A 22,899-nucleotide genomic window follows, 5' to 3' on the forward strand; every position below is an offset into this window, starting at 1 on the left:
CGACATACAGACATACCGACATACAAACATACCGACATACAAACATACCGACATACAAACATACCGACATACAAACATACCGACATACATTCGTACAAACATACAGCTATCAATAAGCAAGATCTGGAAATACCTGAAAATAATAGGCTGCAGATATCTAATCTGTCCTTAGTGACCAGAGTCACCACATTTAAGTTTTTATAATATGGGACACCAAAATCCAGTATGAAAGTGTGACGTCATAATGAGTGATGACTGATGTGCAAATGCCTAGAGCTGAATGGTATCTCCTGCTTGACAGCTATATTCTTTGGTTTTTATCATCTGCTGTTGGCAGGACGGGCACTGAGCTAACAAGTACTGTAGTACTGGGAGAACAAGCAACGCCTATAGGAGTGGGTGTCATGGTATTATGAGATGACCAGGCAGTGTCCCAACTTTATTATTTTAATCACTTCATAAGGCGACATCTATCGGAAAAGGTGACTATGACACTCAAGTAGAAAACAATTACATTTTTATAACGGATTTAATCGCAGTCATTTTAAGTTCAGGCGTTTCATGTCAAGGCACTAAAATACGGGACATTTATGCATCCTGACAGACCTTCCCGGGACAAGTCAATGAAATAAGGGACAATCCCGTACTGATGTAGCGGCCGTTATTCGAACACTTCACGCGTCATGTACATCGGAATCCCGATTTGAAACCGCGGGATTCATTCCAGCCTTCCCGCACTAAGATGCGAGCGCGGCAGTGCAGAAAAACGAATTTTAGTGTTCTGGCTATTAAAAACATGAAATTGACACAGTAGCACAGTAGCACAGTACTGTACACATTACAATTCATCCATTTTATTGCAAATGAAGAAACAGAATCCATGAAATTCAAACAAAACATCCGCAATAAGCGCGGGTGCCTGGGGCGATTGGCCGCGTTCATGCTGTGTGGGGAACAGCAGAGAACACAAAAACCTGTAGCCAGAACGACAGTATGTATTGTCATTGATTGAAAGAAAAGGTTAGTGTAGGTGGATGTGGTTCTGCGTATCAGGTGGCTGTCTACAGTCCAAAACGGTGTGAACAGGGTCTGAGTAGGTAGCATTGTTGCTCCAAAGCAGCAATCCCCCAAAAATAAATTTTTGAGCCAAGTTCATACTGTGTTATCATGCAGTCTTGTTCTAAAAGTATAACACATTTCTCTTCTTTTAAAAACAAAAAAGGAGGATTTTTTTTTAATTATTATTTTTATTGGCTTAAAGCAGCAGTTCAAGCAATATCGTACATGTGTGGGGTTTTTAAAAAAAAAATCAGTTCTGTACTACACTGGCGACACACTTTATTCGAGCTCGGCTAGTCCCACGAATTCGGGTATACCCGGGTGTATTGAGGTTTGTGACTGTTTTCTGCCCGAGTATATTGGGTTATTTTCTAGGCAGGGATTGAAGCATTTTATTCCCCCTGGCTGCAATACTGCACAGTATATATATATATACTGCATTACAATTCATGAATTTATGCCATCTGGTAGACACGCGAAGCATTGCAGCCTATTAAATCCTAATCATTATCATTTAACAAATCAGCCGCCCATCAGCCAGGCATGAACCCAGGCTGGGAAGGCAAATGCAACGGGGCTTGTCAGAGGTGAGGAGCGGCGCATTCCAGGTATCTGCCAGGTACATACCGGGTATTTGCTCGAATAAAGTGTGTCGGTGCAGTATGAGAAAATACTAGTAGCATTTAAAAATGTTTAAAAAAAATGTTTTAAAGACATGTTGTAATCTTTCTAATGTAGGAAGCATTTCCAAAGTGACAGCCCCTTCCCCCTTCTGATAGGCTCTGGCTCTTGAGCCCCACCCTCTCTCTAGCAGTGCACCAATTGTATCTAGTAACTGCACAGTCAATCATATTCCAGGACTACATTTCCCATAATGCTGAATTAAATAACCATGAGCAAAGTGATTGATTACAGGAGAACTGATCAATCTGCAGCTGAGCTAATCACTTGTCAGTGTGCAGATTGTATTGATGGACATATTGAATGGGAAAAATAATTGTATTTATTTTTTTAAATGGCAGTTTGAACTGCAGCTTTAAATCCGCTGCAAGAACGCTGTTTTCTTGACTCAATATCTCAGCATTTAAATAGGGCAGAAAGATACTACAAACAGCATCCTAAAAAAAATAACCGAACATTATGGCTTGCTGCTTACAATATTGCATATATAGTGAATTAACTGGATATCCCCCCGCCTCCCCCCCCTCCCCCCCCAACCCTACTATACAACCACACCTTTGTAAAGCATTTATAAATGCATAAACAAAGTGTTCTGTTGATCATATCATTTGACAAACAGGCAGTACTTCAAAAATACTAGTGAAACAGAAATCAGTATTTAGTATCACAGAATAGTCATGTGGATAATGTTACATAAATTATTCTGGATGTTCATGCTAAGATTTAAGTACACAGAACAAGACCCCCATCATTAAAAATCGCAATTGTTTTTCCATGTGGTTGTAAACAAGTAGAGCTGAATAAACTCAGAGTAATTGCTAGCTACAGAGAAACATGTTCCAAACTGAAATAAACAAGCAGCGGAATGATCCTAACGTCTTAAATATTAACTTCAATACATTTACTGTATTGGTACCAAAACAAAAGGCCAGATCCACATAAAGGTGCTCAGCTTTCACTCCCATTTTAAACGCGTGCTGAAGCCTAGCCCCATGTTGTGGGTCTTGGCCAAAATGCTTTACGGTGTCTTCTTCATCAGACATAAATAAATACAGAAAACAAGCAAGCCGGGAAGTATCAACATGGCCACCAGTAGCCAAGTACAGAACACATACTGTGGGTTATACTCAATAACCTAATGAGTGCCACAGTGGCCAAAGCCAGCAATTATTTAAAATTATGATTAGATTATGTCAAAACAGGAAAATCCAGTGTATATAGAATCGCATTATTTGTATAATCGTGTTTTGTTTTGGTATTTCCATTAGAAATTCTAACCTTTAAAACCATTGGAAATGATCTCTTCTTTTACATTACAAAACTAACCCCTCTGTTTAGTATAGCGAGACTGTTAAAGACATTTAGTTAACAATCTTTTGACTTCCAAATTATGTTGCTGTGCTGTCAACTGAACATTAACAGCTTTTTACCATACTGGATAGGGTGCAATAACCTTAACTTCTCCTTGTCAAAGTGTCGCACTTGTAGCAGCAAAAGTCCTTATTCAATATCTTGTGAACCTACTCCATGTAATGGAGTCTCTGAACCCTGTTTAGGTGAACTGAGCTCAGAGCTTCCACCGACATGAAGGAGTTCACCGCATATGTGAACATAGTTCAACATGGTTGCAGACTTGACATGTTTTGGTATTTAATATAAAACGATGCAGGCACGAAAAATCTGGGATATAATTGTATAGGTCAGAGCCTTCTTTTTGGTGGATGACGTTACTTATTCCATAGTAGAGGAGAAATCTTCAGCATGTTTGGGAAACAAAAAATAAAAAGATACATAGTGTAACACCATTTACTAATTAAAAATAGGTACAACTTTCAACTCACAAGGGAAGGCGAGTAAAAAGTTTTTTGCGGTGTCGGCATTCTCCCGATACTCCACCCTGCGCTCCCGTGACAGCCTCTACCAGCTCCCCCGGTCATCACTCACACGGTCTTCCGCCGATGTCAAAGGACTCCTCGGTGCTTCCTGAATACGTCTCTTCAATTACCCTACGCTTTTCACTGCCGGATTGCAGCTTCTTCGTGGTCTCCTTATGTTTTTATATGTTTCAGCTAAGAAATTTACCGAAATGACCCATACTTATGAGAAATAAATGAACTAAATATTTTGTCATATTGGATGTGCATTGGGGCTTTTTTTGTTCACTGTTGTATATTTTAGGTAATTTTCCCAATAGCACTTCATTTTGGCCCTATTAAATATCTAAAAATATAATACTGTGGTTCTGTTGAGCTGTTCCAAGAAAATATATAAGCAGAAAACATGTAAGCAGGCATAAGCGTAGAGGGCTCCATGTTAAAATAGATAAGAAGTAAAAGGTGACACTGAGTGCTCATTTGCATGTCTTTACCCAGAATCCCTGACTACAGTGGAATACTAAGAGATCATGGTGAAAAGCAGGGTTGCAGAACTGTCTGAGACATGTGAATTTGCTCACACAAGATATTTTTATTTGTTGAACACTGTACAGTGGAGGGTTTTTTTTGTTTACCCACCATAATTTATTTCACATGTGTAAAAAAAAGAAAAGAATATAAAAACACAGTGGACTTAATTTATTGTTAGCATGAGTGAAAATGTTTGTGGAATGGTTAGTACAATATTGCCCCTCTACACCCATTTGTTTTACAACTGCTCCCAAAAAATATATATTCTAGTTTTACACCAACATTTAACTGTAATAGTAGTAATAAAATGAATTTATCTAAGGACCTTATTCAGTAGGTTGTGAAGCTGCTTCTCTGTGTCAGGGATGGGTTTGAGCTGAGACCAAATGAGAGGCTTCCAGACAGCTTTGCTACATATCAAATGGGGAACTAAGGGGTTTTTTCATTAAAAAGCGATAGAGTGGAGCGAAGAACTGTCACGCAGAAACCGCCGCTGACTTCAAAACCTCAATTGCGTTACAATGAATAAGCCACAAAGTGTTAATAATGACACTTCTTCCCCTTTGTAAAATGTACTCCCAGGTAGCACGTCGTCTAATCACTTAAAATAATGGAGCTATTTGTTTTACAAAAGCGGATTATATATTTACACTCATGTCAAATTGGAACAAAAATGTTGAAAAGTGTCTCCCTGTGAAGAATAGATGCGATAGTATACAGATGTAGTGAGACTTACTGTCTCCGGTGCCGTGGCTAAAAAAGCATAAAGCCGCGGCTCCAGATACCTGCTGTCGCGCTGCGGGCAGCGGGGGTGGCGCGGGGAAGGGAGGGGCGATGCTTCCGTATTGGGTCCTCCACAGCATGTAATCTTCTGGCGCAGGCGCAGTCATGCAGCTTGCACTGGTGCCAGAGATCATAAGTCTCACTACATCTGTAATATTATAGTATTAAACAGGCCTGTAAAAAAAACCTGCAGATGTTACTGATGTCAGAATAGTTACAGCACTATATTAAAAGCAACCCATGAAGCCAAGACATTTGAAAGCAAACATTACTAAAGTTAAAACAGACATACAGCGAATGTTCTAAAAAATGTCAACGTAGACTTTTCACCTTTGCTTGCTTTGTTGTAATCAGTGTATTTAATATGACATAAGTACATTTGTAGTGCATAACGCGTATCTGGTTATGATGAAGGAAATTTGCCCACTACGTTTGTCAGAATAAGTGGTTTACTACAAACAATCGGAATACAAAAACCTTATTGTCCTAAACATGCAATGTTAGTAACAACCATTTTATCAGTAGGTCACTTTAAAATGTTTGAAATAATCTATTGATGTGCTACAAGCATGGGACCAACTACATTTTCCCAATGAGTACACCACGTGTCTAGTTTTACATAAGTATACCACCGGTTTAAAATACTGCTTTAGTTTATAAGAGTTTACCTTGTTTTTATGACTTCAACATAGCAATTTCAGAAAAGACAGGTGTCTAGTTAATTATACTTTATTTTGTATGCAAGCTAAACCAACAAGAAAAATTGCACAAACCAACCTTTACTCCCCAAACTGCTGTTTGCACTACAGTTTTAGAGTCAAAGAACAACTGACAATCTCCTTAAAGCGCATATTATCGATCCACAGTTAAGAGTAACAGAAACATATTCTTGTTGTATTTTTTGGAGGCGGAAAAGGTCTTTATCCACCCAAAATAACCTCCAATTTCCTTTAACAGGGTTGGAACCAGGGATCCTCCAGAGTTGAACTGAGCTAAGCTCCAGGGACCCACCGCTTTCCGAGATAGTTACTGGTGAAGTTACCGGTATTACTTCCTGGTTTTAAAGGGGATTGAAATGGTCATCCAATAGGAAGCAACAACCGATGATGTTGCACTTTCCTCTTGGTCTGAGAATTGGCAGCTATTTTGTTTAAATAAGGTAGATTTAAGCCCAATAACTTCACTGATAGTATCTCAGGAACTAGGGGGTCCACTGAGCTAAAATTGGTGGCGTTTAGCTAAGGGGAACGCCTGGTTCCAATCCTGTAAAAGAAATGATCTAGCTGTTTTTTGTCGTTTTTTTTTTTTTTTTTAAACCCTAAATTTAAAATTTACAAAAAAAAGAACAGCTTATCTCCACTCGATGCCCAACAAAATAAAATGAAATATCAAAATATCAAAACTTGTAAAACTAGTATGGACAGGACCCCAACCACATTAAAAACAACTCAGAAATCACTTCATCATAGGTTTTGACTTCAAGTGTACTGTGAAGAAGAAACAGTTGGAGAAGAAACCTTCGAGGTTTTTAAAGCGATGTACAATATCATATAAACCTTTCATTTAACCCACGGCACCAGAGTGCCACACCCCCCTCAACACTCGCGATCACGTGACCACTTGATTGCTCCGTCACTGATGATGGAACGGGGAAGGAGTCCTCCACCTTCCATTCCACTAAGTGTCAGAACGCGTTCCACGCTGAACGCCATCGCCCCTAGAAAAATGAGCAGCGCTATTATGACGTAGCTACTACGTCATGGGGCTTCTGGTGTGCCACTGCTCATGATGCTAAACGAAGATTATATGCTGCACACCACAATCAAACAATGCATTCAACATTACCGGTGCTGCTGGTTCAAGGGGTACCTGTCCTGGTAATCCTGATCTGAACTGTAGATAAGGGAGATCCAACGCACAACGAATTTGCTCAATAGAAACATTTATTGTGCCACACAACGTTTCGACCGTCAAGTCTTTATCAAGTGACAAGCCTGTCACTTGATAAAGACCTGACGGTCGAAACGCTGTGTGGCACAATACATTTTTCTATTGAGCAAATCCGTTGTGCATTGGATCTCCCTTATCTACAACCCATATTACAGCAGCTACATCAAATGGCATTCAAAGGTTGAATCTATGAAGAACTCTAATGTTGTTCCACTTAGAGTTATCACAGCCTTCAACACATCTGCTTTTCTCCCGGACCAATAGGGCTTCTAGAACTGTGATCTACATCTCCGTTCAAAATTCTTTTTCTCTGTTCTCCGCATGAGTATGCTCCAGAAGGTCTGAGGTGAGGAACGTGTGTAAAATGTAAGAAACGTTAATAACTCCAGGTGCTATGTGTAAATTATTGGTTGGATAAATCCAGTGGCATCTTTCAACAATCAACAAATCTTTTCATTTTCATGTACTCAAAGTTAGGCTTGATTATGGCAATACCTTTTTAGGACAGAAGGTGATTTCCTTTATGAAAATGTGTAGTGCTAGTGCGGAGGTTCTCAAATCCAGTCCTCAAGCGCCCCTAACAAGTCAGGTTTCCAGGATATCCCTGCTTCAGCACAGGCGGTTCAATCGGCGGCTCAGTCTTTGACTGAGCCACCTGTGCTGAAGCAGGGGTATCCTGGCAACCTGACCTGTTTGGAGCTCTTGAGGACTGGAGTGGAGAACCCCTGTACTAGTGCTTACACAGTACATTCCAGTGGAACAATGCTATAATATCACTAGATTTGTGTTGAAATACGGCTCATTAACTTAGCACCCAATGATGAATTGTGCCCACCACTGATTACTGACCATAGTATTTCTCAGCCGGCATATGCAATGGTTACAGTAATCCACACAAAAATAATCAATTCCTGTAAAAGACTCTGGCATTAACTGAAAGTAGTAACATATAGTCAGGAATAAAGAACATGTTTTATGACACACAAAAATAATTGATCTCCCGCATCTCGTGTTTTTTTCTTTACGCTTATTGCCTGCCATTCTGATTAGATAACCCATCTAATTGTGTACATGGGGAAATAACTGTGCAGTTTAGGCTATCCATCACTATTAAACCTGTCCTAGATAAGCAGCCACCCAGGGATTTCGCAACCTAAGCAAACAACAATAATACAGTGCAAGACTACACACTTCTAAACGTCTTTAGGACAGGGAGATCCACAAATTATATCACTAATGCTCCTTAACCCCCAATAATTTCAGCTGCTACCGATCATTGCCCACTAATAAAGTATGACATCAAGCCCAATTCGCAGGGTGAGAATGAACACGATCATTAGACTGTGAGTTAACTCGTGTATATCCTAAAATGACTTAAAAGACTTATACTTGTCTATTTTCTACAACAGTAAACATAAATCCCCAATAAACACAACAATAGTTCACATTGGTCTTGGGCAAGATCATGTGAAATCATGTGTTAGAGATATTTCTGAAGGTAATGAAGGGTCATTTCACATCCTATAGATTTGTATTGAGTTGAAGGATGTTACAGTACATTAGGGAAAAAGTAGAAAGTGTCTAACTTGTTCAGCTAAGTATTAAGATATCTCCCTGATACAGAGTGAGAATGGGGCAATATGGTTCTATTTTTCTTGGGAATATGATAGTGAGAATTATTATTATTCTATAGTGTCTAGATTCCGAGGACTAAGATCAGGCTAATACATTTCAACCCCTACCCCCCATGATAATAATGTAAGATAAAGCAAGATAGTAATTGTTCATAAGAACCCATGTAATCCTTGCTCACAACTCAAATGATGTTAAATCTCATTATAAAAAAAAAAGGCATTTCTTTTTCCAATATCTCCATAACTTTTTTTTTCTGCCTAAAGTGGGAACATCACATGAGAATTGAATTCCTGTAAACAAAGATTGGCCTCACTCAACTGAACCATCCACAGTTTAATGATGATAAAATAAACATCCCCGCTATTATGAAACAACCTTTTGCTCTTGTACAATGTGAAAGCCTGCCAGTTTCCCGAATCCAGACAGTGTACTTGCCTCCAACTTTGATCAGAAATATGATGCATGCATATACTTTGCCAAACTAACCTAAACATTATACTCCCTGAGGTTTCATGACGTTTAACACCTTTAGTGCTGGAGGCTGTCAGCATTGCACTGAACTTCACTATATATGAGGCCAAAACAAATAGACAAAAAAATAGTATTTAAAATGATTGCTTGCATATATGATTAAGTGTTCTATTACATTAGTAATTTTAGACATTCAGACCACAGGTTATTTATCTAGAGCAATGTTGGGCAACATGATACATGTCAAGTGCAGCCATTCAGCCCCTAAAAGGTCCGCACATAGTCCTTTGCCATATAACCGATCCCTATAACTTCTATTGCCACTTATAACCACCCCTATAACTCCTCCTATTGCCCCATAACCACTCCATGTAACATCTCTCTCCACCTCCCTGTGCTTATCTCTCTCTCCCCACCCCCCCCCCCTCTCTCTCTGTGTGTTAATTTCAAAATCTCTCTCTCACGGTCTCCCCCATCCTGTCACTTTCTCCCCTCTCTCCCCTCTCTCGGTCTACCCCACCCTTCTCTCCCCCACCACTCTCACTGTGTGTCTCCACCACCCTTGATCTAAAGGCTCAAATGTAATGTTTGCTATATATTAACTTTTAGAGTGCCATGGGTCTGGCAGCATCAGAGCCCCACTGAATCTCTGGCACTGCCAGGTCGTGTGATCCAGGAGCAAACATATGGCATGACCAGGCCCTAGATGCCGACCCTCTCCTACATGACAAAAAGCGAATTCCTTGAGTTAACCTTAACACCCGTTAGTAGATCTGCGATGTTAGAGGAAACATCTCTTTTTGCATATGATAAGCACTAACACTTATGTAGCCATGGCTGGTCCAGGTTATACTTTCTGCCTCCTGTCACGTGGGTCCTGGTAGTTGCAGACAGTGGCGAGCTATCCTGTGAGGTTTACCCCCCCCTCATGCTGCCTCTCTGAGTGGAGGTGGAGGTGAACTGGGTCTGTGTGCAGCCAATCATGGTGCAGACCTTGTGCCCCCCCTCTGTGCCTAAGGCTGCGTCCAGGGTGCCTTCTCCCGTGCTGAGGCGCGCAGAGGCTGAGGGAAAGCGGGTGCTTTCCCTGGCCTTGGTCCGCGCGCCGTCCGAGGGCGTGTCGGGGGACGGGCCAGTGACGTCACGGAGCTGGTTCGCCCTCATTGGGCGAACCGCTCACGTGACCGCCCTGCGCTCCGGCGAGCGCCAAATCTAAAATTTGTATAAGACCTACGCTTCCGCACGCTTGGGGAAGTGCAGACGAGCCCCTACTAAAGCCGCTCTCATTGCGGCTGTAGGGGCTCTCTGGTAAGCACCAGCGCGCCTCAGCACGGGTCAGCGCCCTTCAGCGCTGACCGTGCCCGAGGCCTTAGGGAGGAAGTATTCTAAATTATAGTTAGTCCACGTCTCCCCCTCCTGGGGTAGAGACATGCAGTTCAGCTCTCTCTCCTGGGGCTGACTGCAGCCAAAGATCTGAACAGAGTGCCAGGCCTCAAGACTGTGAGAAGGCCGGTACCATCCAAAGGTCTGGGACCTATCCTAAAACCCTATGCATTCGCTGCAATAACACCTGCAGTGGATGCCAATATATGATCCTGTTTTATATACCCCTGCCTAAGCTACCTTCTATTGGGTAGGGGTATGCAAGAGAAGACTGTCATGGTGGGGACTGTCTCCAGTATACAGTAATACTGTATCCAGTATGACTGGAGGCGTTGCACCAGAACCAGAATGTCAGCCTGAGGATCACCAAAAGCCTGTCCTGTTTCCCCTTAGCATCGCGGACGCTCATCTCTCCTGAACCCTCACAGGTAACAAGCACCATGACACCTGTAGCTTTAGCAAGATCTTCCAGAGGGGGGAGGGTGGGGGGGAAGCAGCGCTACACTTAGAATAAATAATGCTACACTATTTGAATGAGAAACTGAATTCATTGATGTTATTCTCTCTAGCGAAGAAGCATTACTATTAACACAACGTTAATTTAGATTAACAGAGCTTTGTGCATCTGGGCCAATGTTTGTTACTGTAGTTTTTTTTTTTTTTTGGCAGTGTCAACAGGACGAGCTGAAAAGGTAACCCAACACACAATTTATAATGTGATGTATTTTCTATTCTTTAATTAGCATTAAAAAAAAAAAAGTTTCTCACGTCTGTAAATGTCCTAATTCATTTACTATGGTATAGAAAAGAATAAATATTATTGTATGCAAATGTAATATTATGTATCTTGTTTCCACCTGACGGCTTGAGTGATTCCTAATTAGTTTTTATGCTCTGGTCAATTTTTTACTATTCCAGCATTAAGTATTATAATAACTTTTGGGATAGGTAATCATGACCTTTTGACCATTAAATACGTTTAAGTCAAACTTAAATGAAAGGTTTTAATAGTAAAAGGCAATATATTGATACCTTCATATAGCTTATGCTTTCTACCAAATTCCTACTAAAAAGAGGGGGAGGGAAGAGAGAGAATTTTATGACAGTAGCAAGTGACTTATATATCTCCTCAAACACTCCTTTATACAACATGTGGAGAGATATCTGTTAACAACCCTGAAATACCTGGGAAATGTGCTAATATCTCTCTCTCAAGCCATATTTCAGGGTCTGGAAAAGAGTAACGCCACCTGGAGGTAAGACATGCTTAACGCGGGTCATGTTATTTCAAGCTACCGCGAGGGCGTGCTAACGTAACATGGCGTTAAGCTTATGCTAATGTGATATACAACTCTTGCTGTTTGTGAATATAATTAGCTTTGGGGACAGGCAGGGAAAATGACGCCCGTGGCTAGTTTTGATAACGTCCCATGAACAGTTAGTTAGCAGACCTCTGTGGATCTGGCCCTACATAAATCCACTAGGTAGTGCTTTACCATAGTTTGTGTGCCAGTTATTTTCAACTGTTCACATTAACAACCGATGTTCACAGGGGAAAAGCTTTTAGTGTTATTGTGTCAGCCAAACTTAACCACATCATTGTCCAAGAGGGAAAAATAAAATGCTGGAGCTGGAAGTGTGTGCTGCAAACATAAGTACTGTACTAGCTGCAGTACAAATGAATTATAAAGTACCATGATGCCTTCAGCAACACCACATAACGTGTCCATCCATGGCTGGGCCACAGCCTAAAAATTCATTGATAGGAAAAAAGCACAAAAAGAGAGCAAACAGAACGCCACTTCACTAACACCTATGTTTGGTGAACATCTATGTTGTGAACTAATTCAACAGAAGTATTGTTCATATTAATTTGTGCACATCGAAGACCAGGTGTCGCTTGTATGCATGGCCTCTAAACCGCTTAAAGCAATGGTGAAAAGAAATGAACAGCGCAAACTTGTCTTTGTTACTAATAACAGTGTCTAATACCCCCGAATTCAAAATAAATGGTGGTGAATACGTGCAATAAGACAAAGATATCCAGTGAAAAATGTATCGAAAAAAAATAATATATATATATCTCGAAATAGAGAAAAAAAGCGCAATCCTACATAGCAATTGAAAATATAGGGGAAATTTATTGTAAAACAACAAAGGCTTGGTTACTGGACATAAATACTAAAAATACACAGACAGTAAATGTATATGTAAGGATGTGTATACATATATATGTAATGGTTCCGCGCTGTCACTGACATAGGAAGCGCCATACTGTTCTTTTGCCAGCAAGGTCACTGAGTAGAGTCTGGCTGCGCATGCGCGAGGAAAGCGCGCGAACGGCAACCAATCTGGAGAGACTTTGGGGGTTGCACTCTGAACTCTGAACTGTGAGAGAGTCAGCTGAGGCTGAGGACCAATAGGGTGCGAGACTCTGGAGAGAGAAGACAGGATGCGTGTGGGCGGTGGGACACACGAGTGAGAGGTGAAGGAGGAAGGTGGCGGAACCTCGTGTGCGCGAGCGGAGGGTCAGTGACCCTTCCGCTTAGGTGAGAGACATTCCCCAGCCCCCAGGAGCATTACCCCTGTCATCGTAGGGTGCCGCTTTTGTAGGGACGGCCGTAGTAGTTAGGGACCCACCCGTTAGTGCGGTTCAGCTGCGGAGTTGCGGACGCCATCTTGGTCTGGAGGACAGACCGCACAGCATAGCGGAGTGTCGGCGAAAGGCTGGAGCAACACTGGGTACCTGTGTGAAGTGGTGTGGTCACCGTTGTGGCCGGAAGGTATCTTTAATCAGCAAGTGCACCTACACCGGTCATCAGGCGCTGATCCCGCCTCCCACTAACTAATTGGGGGCACCAGTGTGCCAGCGTACTATGCTGTACAGACACTAGTTACAGGACATACTCCTAGGGAGAGTGGCAGAGCCACCTGTGTACAGAACATTATACCTAACAAGGTGTGGCTGAGCCACTGTGTGTGTGTTACATGATGTGATAGAGTATAAGGGTTAAGACGTGTCATGTATATTCTCTAAGCTTTCGTTACATATTGCAAATAGTAAAAGGTTGCCTGTTGCACAATACCGTTGTATGTTTCTTACTCAGGGCAGATTCTCTAATATGGGGATCCTGGGTAAGTGGAAGCGCTGCACCATGATAGTTAAGGGTATGAACCCAGGCTCTCCCATGGCGGAGGCTCAGAGCTCCTGAAACCACAGGTATACACAGCACACCAGTAGTTCCCTTAGATCTGGGATTCACAAAAAGGGCTACATATATATAACAAACACAATTAGAGGGGTAATCCAAGATAAAAATAAATTAGTAAAATGCCAAATAAAATGTCCAAAAAGGAAGCAGGAAGCAGGAGACTGTCTCCAGTGTTACCTGGTCAGCATTACGTGGTCACCTTACGGCGTGCAATCGCTGGTGCAGCTGACGGAGGGACGCGAGGACCCCTTGGGGTTCATCGTGGTTACACTATCTGGTGAGATCGTTCCTTTATTCCCTACATCTGCCCTGCCTGTCATCTTTCAGCAACCTTTTCAATACGGAGGTTATCTTTCAGCCCACTCCTGATAATATACACAGCTTTTTTACTCTCCTCTATTTGCTATTGGTCTATGCTACAAGTGATTCTTCATCTGCAATACACTCCTCTACAATAGACTTTTTGGACATTTTAATTGGTATTTTACCAATTTATTTTGATCTTGGATTACCCCTCTAATTGTGTTTGTTATATATACATTTACTGTCTGTGTATTTTTTGTATTTATGTCCAGTAACCAAGCCTTTGTTGTTTTACAATAAATTTCCCCTATATTTTCAATTGCTATGTAGGATTGCGCTTTTTATCTCTATTTCTATATTCTTTGGATAGGCAGATCCTAATGAGAGCTGCATCCTACAGGCACAATATCCTTTTACAATACTTGATTTGCATTAGATAAATTAATTATTTTTGCACATTATTTTTAAATACAATTTCACCAATTGTGCTAATCCTAGCGCCGATTTTACTTTTATATATATATATATATATATATATATATATATATATATATATATATATATGAAAAAAGAAAAGAAAAGAAACAGGCACACACCTAGTGCATTAAAGTATAACAATTTAATTTATAGAACAATAAAAACAGTCAAATGCCCACTCACAAAGGTACACGGTTTAAGAGCAGGTATGAGATAGGCTCTCATAAGCCAGTACTGCCGTCCGATATCAGCAATGGTAACCTTCTCCTGTTTGTTCTCCACGTGGTTCGAACAACTGGAAGTGGCGTCCCTCCGGTCAGGCGCCCCGCACAGGAAGTCCCTCCGGGAACCAGCACCTTCAGTTCCCTGCTTCTGATCAGTGCACCACCGGGGGAAAAGGATCCAAAATTCTTCTTAGCCTCACACAGCCTGCAATGTCTCTCAAACAGCAGTGGTAATGTCCGTGGGAAAGTGACACCTCAGTCTTAGCCACGCCCTACGCATTTCGTCATCTATGATGACTTCATCAGGGGCTCAGGGGAGTAGTGACCCCTTTGAAACGGGCTGCCTTTACCTGGATGCTTTATTTTGGAACAGGACTCTGTGTTTTTTAAGGTTTTTTAAGTTCTAATTCATCTGCATTTTAATTCATTCACTTTCATAATACTTTTACATTTTTTATTTAGTCTATATGTGATTTTATTAATTAATAAAGTATTAGGTTATTGTTATTGAACATTTTACATATTTTAACATATAAACGTAAAATCCTTGGATAAATACTGGTTTTAGTATATTATACCCACTTTTGCCACCCCATTGGATGCATTCATAGTTAGGTAAACTTAATCACAGTTTTGTCAAGGTATAATAGAGGCGCTACTTCGTTTCTTTTCTTGTTGTTTTTATATATATATATATATATATATATATATATATATATATATATATATATATATATGTATATAAAGTGCACCAAAAATGTAAGGTGGATAGCAGCACTCACATACTTTATCTTCTTTTGTGATCTTAGTTATATAGATGATTGTGTTTTCCCGCTGTTCCTCTTTATGGATCGACCCGCTCCTCAATGGAATGAACAGAAAAGCACAAGCATAGCATAAAATCGTCCCAAAAATTACCGACGTCCATCTTGTGACTCCATGAAAGCGGAAGAAGAAGCGGGGGAGATACAGCGTGCCCGCTCAGAGGGACGGGTCCGGGGTGGGTGACAGTGTGCCTTGTGACACTCAATCCTTGCTTTAATTGGGAGAGTGTGAGTGTATTATCATTTCTCCAGATTAGTAAACGATTTTATGCAATATTCGTGCTTTTCTGTTCATTCCATTTTTTGTTTGGGTGTCTGTTATTAGTATCTAACATGAGTTTGCGCTGTTAATTTCTTTTACAAATACATTTGAATTAAAAATAATAAATGGGGATTCTGATTCGTCAGTTATGCTCCTAGAAACATCATGTTTCACTAAGAGCACCAGGAACAGTTACAGTACTTGTTTTTATACAACCGACTGCAGTTGCACGTTCTGTGCGTCAGTTTTTCCCAAATATATCCTCCAGACCCTAGAAATATCCTGACACACTCATATTTTAACTAAATGGATGTACATGGTTTAAAATACATTGCATGTTTGTGCTAAACTCCTGAAAAGTGGTATAGTGTATGAGGTTGTAATAAGCACCATAGCATTCGAAGCACGGATATATTTTAAAGTTCACTTGTGTGTTATTAATTACTCATAATGATGCATGGTTGGTTTCTTCTTTCTTTTTAAATCTGTACATCTGTTTGCAGGGTTATCAGTTAACTCATTCAATGTTAAGATGCCTGAAACTCATTGCTCTATTCTGCAATACATTGCAAAAAGCTTTGATACATTCAGCTGTCATCCATTACAATAGCCTAAATAAGTTCCTTTTCTCATTAAACTTGTTTATTTCTTGTTCAAATTAATGTGCTCTTAATCATTGCAGTGAATACTTTATGTCACAGACTCTTACTTCCCTCATTTTATGGCCCACAAAGGTCAGTTTTTATTAAAGCAGCTGTTTATATAGGACAGTAAGAGTTCCCCCTGCCCTCTACCCAAAAATATATGTGCTGTCATGTCTAGGGATATTGAGTATCTATGTACATTTCAAGCCTGCATAACTACTTCCACCTATTAATGATGCCATCATCATACTGTAGTACTCAGTGTCACTGGAAGTCTGAATAAGTGCAGCTGTGGATTGTTATATAGTTGACGGTATTTGCTATTGAGAGGTCTTGTTTTTCAAGGTTTAATAAAGAAGACAATGCAACTTCATCAAAATCAAAGCTAACCAGGAACTTGTAAAAGATCAACATGGCTGATCAACTAAAATAATGCACCATGCGTTAATGTTTATTCCAGTGTGTCCAAAACAGTAATCAATCGATTAATGTTTTTTTTTATTTTTTAGCACATCAACCACCCAAGGGTTTTGCACTGGGGATCAATATGGTGAGTGTAGGATACATTGGCAGTGGTATAACCAGAGAGACCTACAGTATTGATGGGAAAATAACCATTGGCTTTATTTAGCCCGTGCCTTTAAACAGTACAGCTTTGTGTCAGCATGCAAAACAAACAAATAAAAAAGGCCTATCCCATTGTAAGGGCTAACTCACATTTCCCAGTCCCAATCTGCAGGGTTTGGAGGCTAGGCTTCTTACCAACCTCTGATCCCAAAGTCCAAAGAGGTACCTGTAAGTAGAGGGCTCTTTAAATCAGTCCGGGTCTGGGTTGGTGTCCGTGGAATGGAAATCGGCAATGTATCCCTGGTGTGCGTCATACGTCTGACATCACCATACCCCAACGTACGTTTCACGTGCTTGGCACGCTTCTTCAGGGGGAGAAGTCACCTCCCCCTGAAGAAGCGTGCCAAGCACGTGAAACGTACGTCGGGGTATGGTGACGTCAGACGTATGACGCACACCAGGAGGGACGGCTCGTGTTATGTGGTAACATGAAGAGAAGGTAGTATAGCGGCAGACACAGGGATACATTGCCGATTTCCCCTACTCAGAAGTATACACAGGTATCGGGAGGCAGTCTACAGCTACAGCGGGATCTACACTCACTGATGGTAGCATTTATGCACCCGTAATCCCTACTTTATATCTGTCTGCACTCCCAGATATACTCCCGCTAATTGTTCTTTATGCCGATATCTATCTGTCGGGGGGGCATTTTGGGGGAACCTCTATAAGTGTCTGATACTGCGATATACTGATGGTAATCATTACGTATTTGGTAACCTTACAAACTGCTTGTTTATGATTGATGATATACATTTTCATCCGACCACATGCCTTCTATGCGACTGGACATTTTCCTTCCAAGCTGTGTATATGTATACTAGCTTATCACTTATATCATAGCCGTCTCTTCCATTAAGGATTTTAATATCCTGTGTGTTATATGTTCCCTATATATGTTGAGTTGTCCCTGTTCGTCACATTAGATTTAATAAAAATGTTATTATTTTCGGTTTTTAATTGCATATTTGAGTCTGTTGTCTTAGGGTCAATAGACCCTCTTTTGGTCCTAGTAATTATACTTATTTCCATTCTCTACCATATACTTATCTGTATATGGTGACTTTGAGTGCTATTATTAGGGCTTTTAGTGACCCCTGGTGGTCACTTGTCCAAGTGTTAGTTAGTGTAATCAATTAATTAAGGAAAAGCATTTTGTTTTTCAAAAACCAACTTTGCATAACTGTTTATATTAAAATGACAGGATGTGTGATGGGTCGCAGGTACCCAAAGGTGCTATTGGGGCTGGGAAAAGTCATAAAATCTCACTGAGACCAGACTATAAAAGGTTACCAAAAGGACAGTTTATTCTATATCATTATAGGCCAACATGAATATGGCTGCTCTAAACCAGGGGGGCGCAAACTTTTTTCTCTGCGCCCCCCTGACGGCTGTCCCCTCGCTCCCGCGCCCCCCCCAACCCCAACTTACCCGCGCTCCGGCGTAATGACGTCACGTTGCCATAGCAACGTGACGTCACATGACCTCGCAGCGTCATTTTGACGCCGCGTTGCCATGGCGACGCCGGGAGGAAGCCGCCGGAGCCACGGGTAAGTATGGTTTACAGAGGCCCTGCAGCTCCCCCGGCACTTAATTTAAGTGCCTTCGGGAAGCGCGCGGGGCCTCTGTAAACCCCGCGCCCCCCGTCGGCAGTCTCGCGCCCCCCCTGGGGGTCGCGCCCCACAGATTGCGCACCGCTGCTCTAAACAGTGCCGGAGGTCTGGCAGCACCGGAGTACCGCTGGGACCTCTGGCATTCGTTTTGGAAGTGATCACATGATCGCCACATTCCTTACCCCTCTGGCTAATAGAAATGGAGGTGGAGCGGGCACCGCTTTCATTTCAATTGTGCCGGCCGCTCTGTGGTCAACACGATCAGCCCCTGGAAACCCCATACGTATCATGCCTAATTTTGAAATAATTTTTTACACACATCCCTCATGTTAAATACATGATTGATCAAGACATAATGTTGTGTATTTTTCAATATTTATAATTAGTATTAGTAAATATACATCATGAGTGCAATATTATTTGTAATATCCATACTGTGAAAATAATGTATTTTCTTAACCTAATGAAACATCTGTGTTGCGTCACATACATTTTGGGGTTAATACATAGAATGTTAATTCTGCAATAACGCTGTGCTTAGGCCTGGCAGACATTTTGACGTACTTTAAATTGGTTTTCTGGCGCAGCCCATTTCTGTGCGCCATGTAAAAGAATAATCAGATGGATTGAGGTTAATACATAGGCGCACACAAGAGCAAATTAAATACAGTTGGACAAGCGCCAAAAAGCTGTTTGCGACACTTAGTACATGCGGCACATATTGGTATTGTTTTGACTCCATTTTGTAGATTGGAGATTTTAGTAAATAGGAACAAGGGGCCCACAGCGCTCAAAACAAGAAAATTGGCAAAAATTGCTAGCAGGAATAAAGAACTGAATATGCAGAGCGATGTAATACAGGGAGAAAAGAGCACCATGTTTCGGGGTTAGCCTTCATCATGGGTAAAAGAGACAGAATACCTAAAGATAACCAGTGTCCTTAAACACGTCAATTCAACATTGGAAATCCCCCCTCTTCTCACCAAAAGTGCCAAAATGAATGCATTCATGGTGACTTTAGTAAATAGACCATTTAATGTTAATTGTCAAGAATACAATTACTTTACCTGTTATGGAGCAGTAGATAATATGAGGAGCAATTTTGTTAATGTCCTCATAACCCAATCCTGTCTCAGCCAATTTGCCAGGAATGTAATTTTCGATAAGAACATCACAGGCTATTGCGAGCTGAAAAAGAGACATCAGGAATAGCACTGAGTAAAAAACAAAACAACTTAGCTAGGCCCAGATACCCCGAGGTCCGTTATTGACTTAACAAAGTGCTAACCTAAGTTAACACCTCATTAAGCATTAACATGAATCTTCAAAGCTCACTAACGTCCGTTTGAATCCCATTTTCCGACAGAAAGCACGTTGCCGTTACTGCTAATGGTTATGCAAAAGAGGCCTTTCTCCTAACCACGCATATCCACAGATGTCCGTTCTAGTTTAACGCAGTGATTTAATGAGACGTTAGTTAGGTCGTACCTATAGATGCCATTACACCAATCCAGAACCTGAAATATGGGTTTTGTTAGAGAGAGACAATCCGATGTGACTTATATACTGTACCCCCCCAAACACACCTTTCATACAACACATGGAGAGATACCTGTGCACAAAAAGGCACACACCTGAGATATATGCTAATTTGGATAAGCAAAGTATATTCAAATTATCTAAATTAGCATATTTCTCAGGTGTGTTTTGTTTTGTTGACAGGTATCTCTCCACGTATTGTGTAAAGCAATGTTTCGGGAGGTATACAAGTCACTTGGTACTTTCAAGACAAATACAACCTGTGGTGTATTTGCATGTCTCAGACAGGTCTGCAACCCTGTCTTTCACCATTAGCATTTAGTAAACAGTGCTTCCACTGCAGCCAGGTATTCTGGGTAATGACATGCAAATTAGCAGTGTGTCATTCTTTACTTCTTATCCATTTTAACATGGAAACCTATAAGGTGATGCCTGCTGTATTACACATTTTATCAGCACAGCGTGGGTTAAAGAATTGCATAGCCAGTAAACTTACTCACAGACAGCAGTTTCAACCATTTGGGTCTCATCAGTGCGAGATTGGTTACTGGTTATGCAACGTGAAGCTGGTACGTGGGTATAACCAGACATTTAAAAAGTTATGGTAGTTTAAAAAAAATGACAAAAACCCTCCACTGTATTGTGTAAACTAAATAAAAAATACCACTTGTGGTGCATTTGCATGTCTCAGGCAGGTCTGCAACAAATGTAGGACTATCTCACCTCTCTCTCTGCACCAACAAAACCCATATTTTAGGGTCCAGATAGGAGCAAAGCCACCTTTAGCTTTGACCTACTTAACGTCAGGTTAAATCCCTGTGTTAACTTTAATGGACATCTGTGGATAGGCGTTGTTAGATAGTGCTAATGTTTGCAAAAGATGTGTGCTAATGGCCGTTACACTTAACGTGTTGCCCTTTCAGTGTGTGTCTCTCTCCCCCTCATTAAGAACCCTTAATGAGATTTCAATTTAGGGTAGCGCCTTGTTAAGTCACTTAATAGATGATAAAACATACAATTTATTCAGCAGGATGTTTTTGATTGGCTGCTTGAAGATAAATTGATGGCATTTGATTGGTTGTTAGTGTGAACATGTGAGGTAGTAGTGGGGAGGAGGGGGGGGGAGAGAGCAAGAAAGATATACTAAAAGAGAGAGAGAGGGGTTCAGATTTGTGATACATTTTTACATTTTAATTGAGGAAATATCCTCTTGCGCTATTTTCCCAGTATTTGCAGTCTTAATTAATTCATGTATTTTTAAGAGGCATGCACAAACCAATTCATTACAATAGGGTTTATTTGTCCAGTTTTGGAATACTGCAAATTATTGTGTTCAGGGCCTATTTAACTTTAGAGTGTTCACGTGCGAAAGAGGCAGTAACGGGAAGTACTGCAGGTAAACCAGCAATCCCATTTTATACAGTATACAGTACTATTGCCTACTGGTGCATATTGCGTTTATTTAGACAGAAACTATCTACTTAAGTAATAAGCTGTGTAGAATAGTCAATAATCTGCCAAGTAGGGTCCCAGGAAGAACCGATATGGGGCATTCACTGATGGCAGCAAAGGGTTTAAAGAAAAATTGCATGACTGAACGAGCACAGCGTATTAACCCTTTCACTGCCGAGAAGGTGCCACCATTCCTCTTGAGTCTACCACTTCTCTTCCGCTTTGAGAACAAAACAGACTCAAAACCAACAAAATACAATATCAAATACGATTTTAATGAACTATTCGACATACCTCTTGAATAATTTTAGTCCCGTTTGGATCTTTCATATTGATTGCTATACTCTACGGGGGGGGCGGGGGAAAGAAAAACATTTATTAGAAATATTTAGACTGTGGAGGCAGACATTTTTTTTTCAAGTCAAAGCCTTTATTTTCCAATGTAAGAGATAACAATAGTAAATAGCCAGTATTTACTGTATACAGCACATCAATTACTGTACAAAGAACATTAAAACTATACATGAGAAATTCCTGCAGCCACCTCTAGGTGGAATACTGATAACTCCAGGCATTTTACTTTGCAAGATACAGTAGCTTCCAAAGGTAGAAGGATATCACTATAATCCAGTTACAAGTGGAAAGAATAGGACACAGAGAAATACATTTAATTTCACACACAAGTCATGTAACTGTCTTAGGCTGGAATCAAACCCCAAATCTTATACAAATATGAATATATATGATATATTTTTTTAATGTTTACCCTTCTATGGTTGAAAAAACAATCATTTATTTTCAGCATTGGGGCATCCAGGGCCCCATTGGGAATCACATTGTAGGGACTCCTCTGACAACCAACAAACAACGGTGGGGGGGGGGGGGGGGAGAGGCTTGTGGCTGTGGAGCAGGGATAGATGAATGATTGCAGACCTGTGGCTGTGTACTGGGGGGAAGCACCGTTGTTAAGCGTGCCTAGAGTGTGTCGCGGAGGTAAAGGAGGAACCTGGCAGAGGAAAGGGGTCTCGTTTGCAGGTGCAATGGTTGCATCCATTTCCCCTGCCAGGGCCAGCAGTATAGCTCTCTCAAGATAGATAATAAGTGATTAATGCGCTCCAGCGCTGGATCCATTGACATAAACAATAATATGAACATGAAGGATTGAGACTTGTAGATAATAAAGATGTAAAGTCCTCAATGGGGGCCAATAAATTCCTGAAGTTAGGGCTATTGATGAAACCCCTATTTTATCTTCAAAGGGATGGACCCTGGACTCACAATGTAACATGAGTAAACGAAAATTCCAAAATACTCACATAATGTTCATATGGTGTCCGCGTCACACATGTTCCAAATCG

General features: G+C 40.9%; 1 protein-coding gene across 5 annotated transcripts in view; it reads right to left on the reverse strand.

Moving 5' to 3' along the window:
- The window catches only part of SUGCT (succinyl-CoA:glutarate-CoA transferase), a 1,155,962-nt gene that overhangs the window by 1,098,131 nt on the left and 34,932 nt on the right, over positions 1 to 22,899 (reverse strand). For all 5 annotated transcript variants that reach the window (XR_012799210.1, XR_012799211.1, XM_075586600.1 and 2 more), the window contains exons 5-6: positions 21,836 to 21,886; positions 19,618 to 19,738 (exon numbers count right to left, since the gene is read on the reverse strand). Coding sequence is in view for 3 of the 5 variants with exons in the window: in XM_075586600.1 (XP_075442715.1) it covers positions 19,618 to 19,738; positions 21,836 to 21,886 (172 nt within the window). In the remaining 2 variants the exon portion in view is untranslated. The remainder of the gene's footprint in view (positions 1 to 19,617; positions 19,739 to 21,835; positions 21,887 to 22,899) is intronic.

The sequence above is a fragment of the Ascaphus truei genome, chromosome 2 (assembly GCF_040206685.1).
Source record: "Ascaphus truei isolate aAscTru1 chromosome 2, aAscTru1.hap1, whole genome shotgun sequence".
Taxonomy (NCBI): domain Eukaryota; kingdom Metazoa; phylum Chordata; class Amphibia; order Anura; family Ascaphidae; genus Ascaphus; species Ascaphus truei.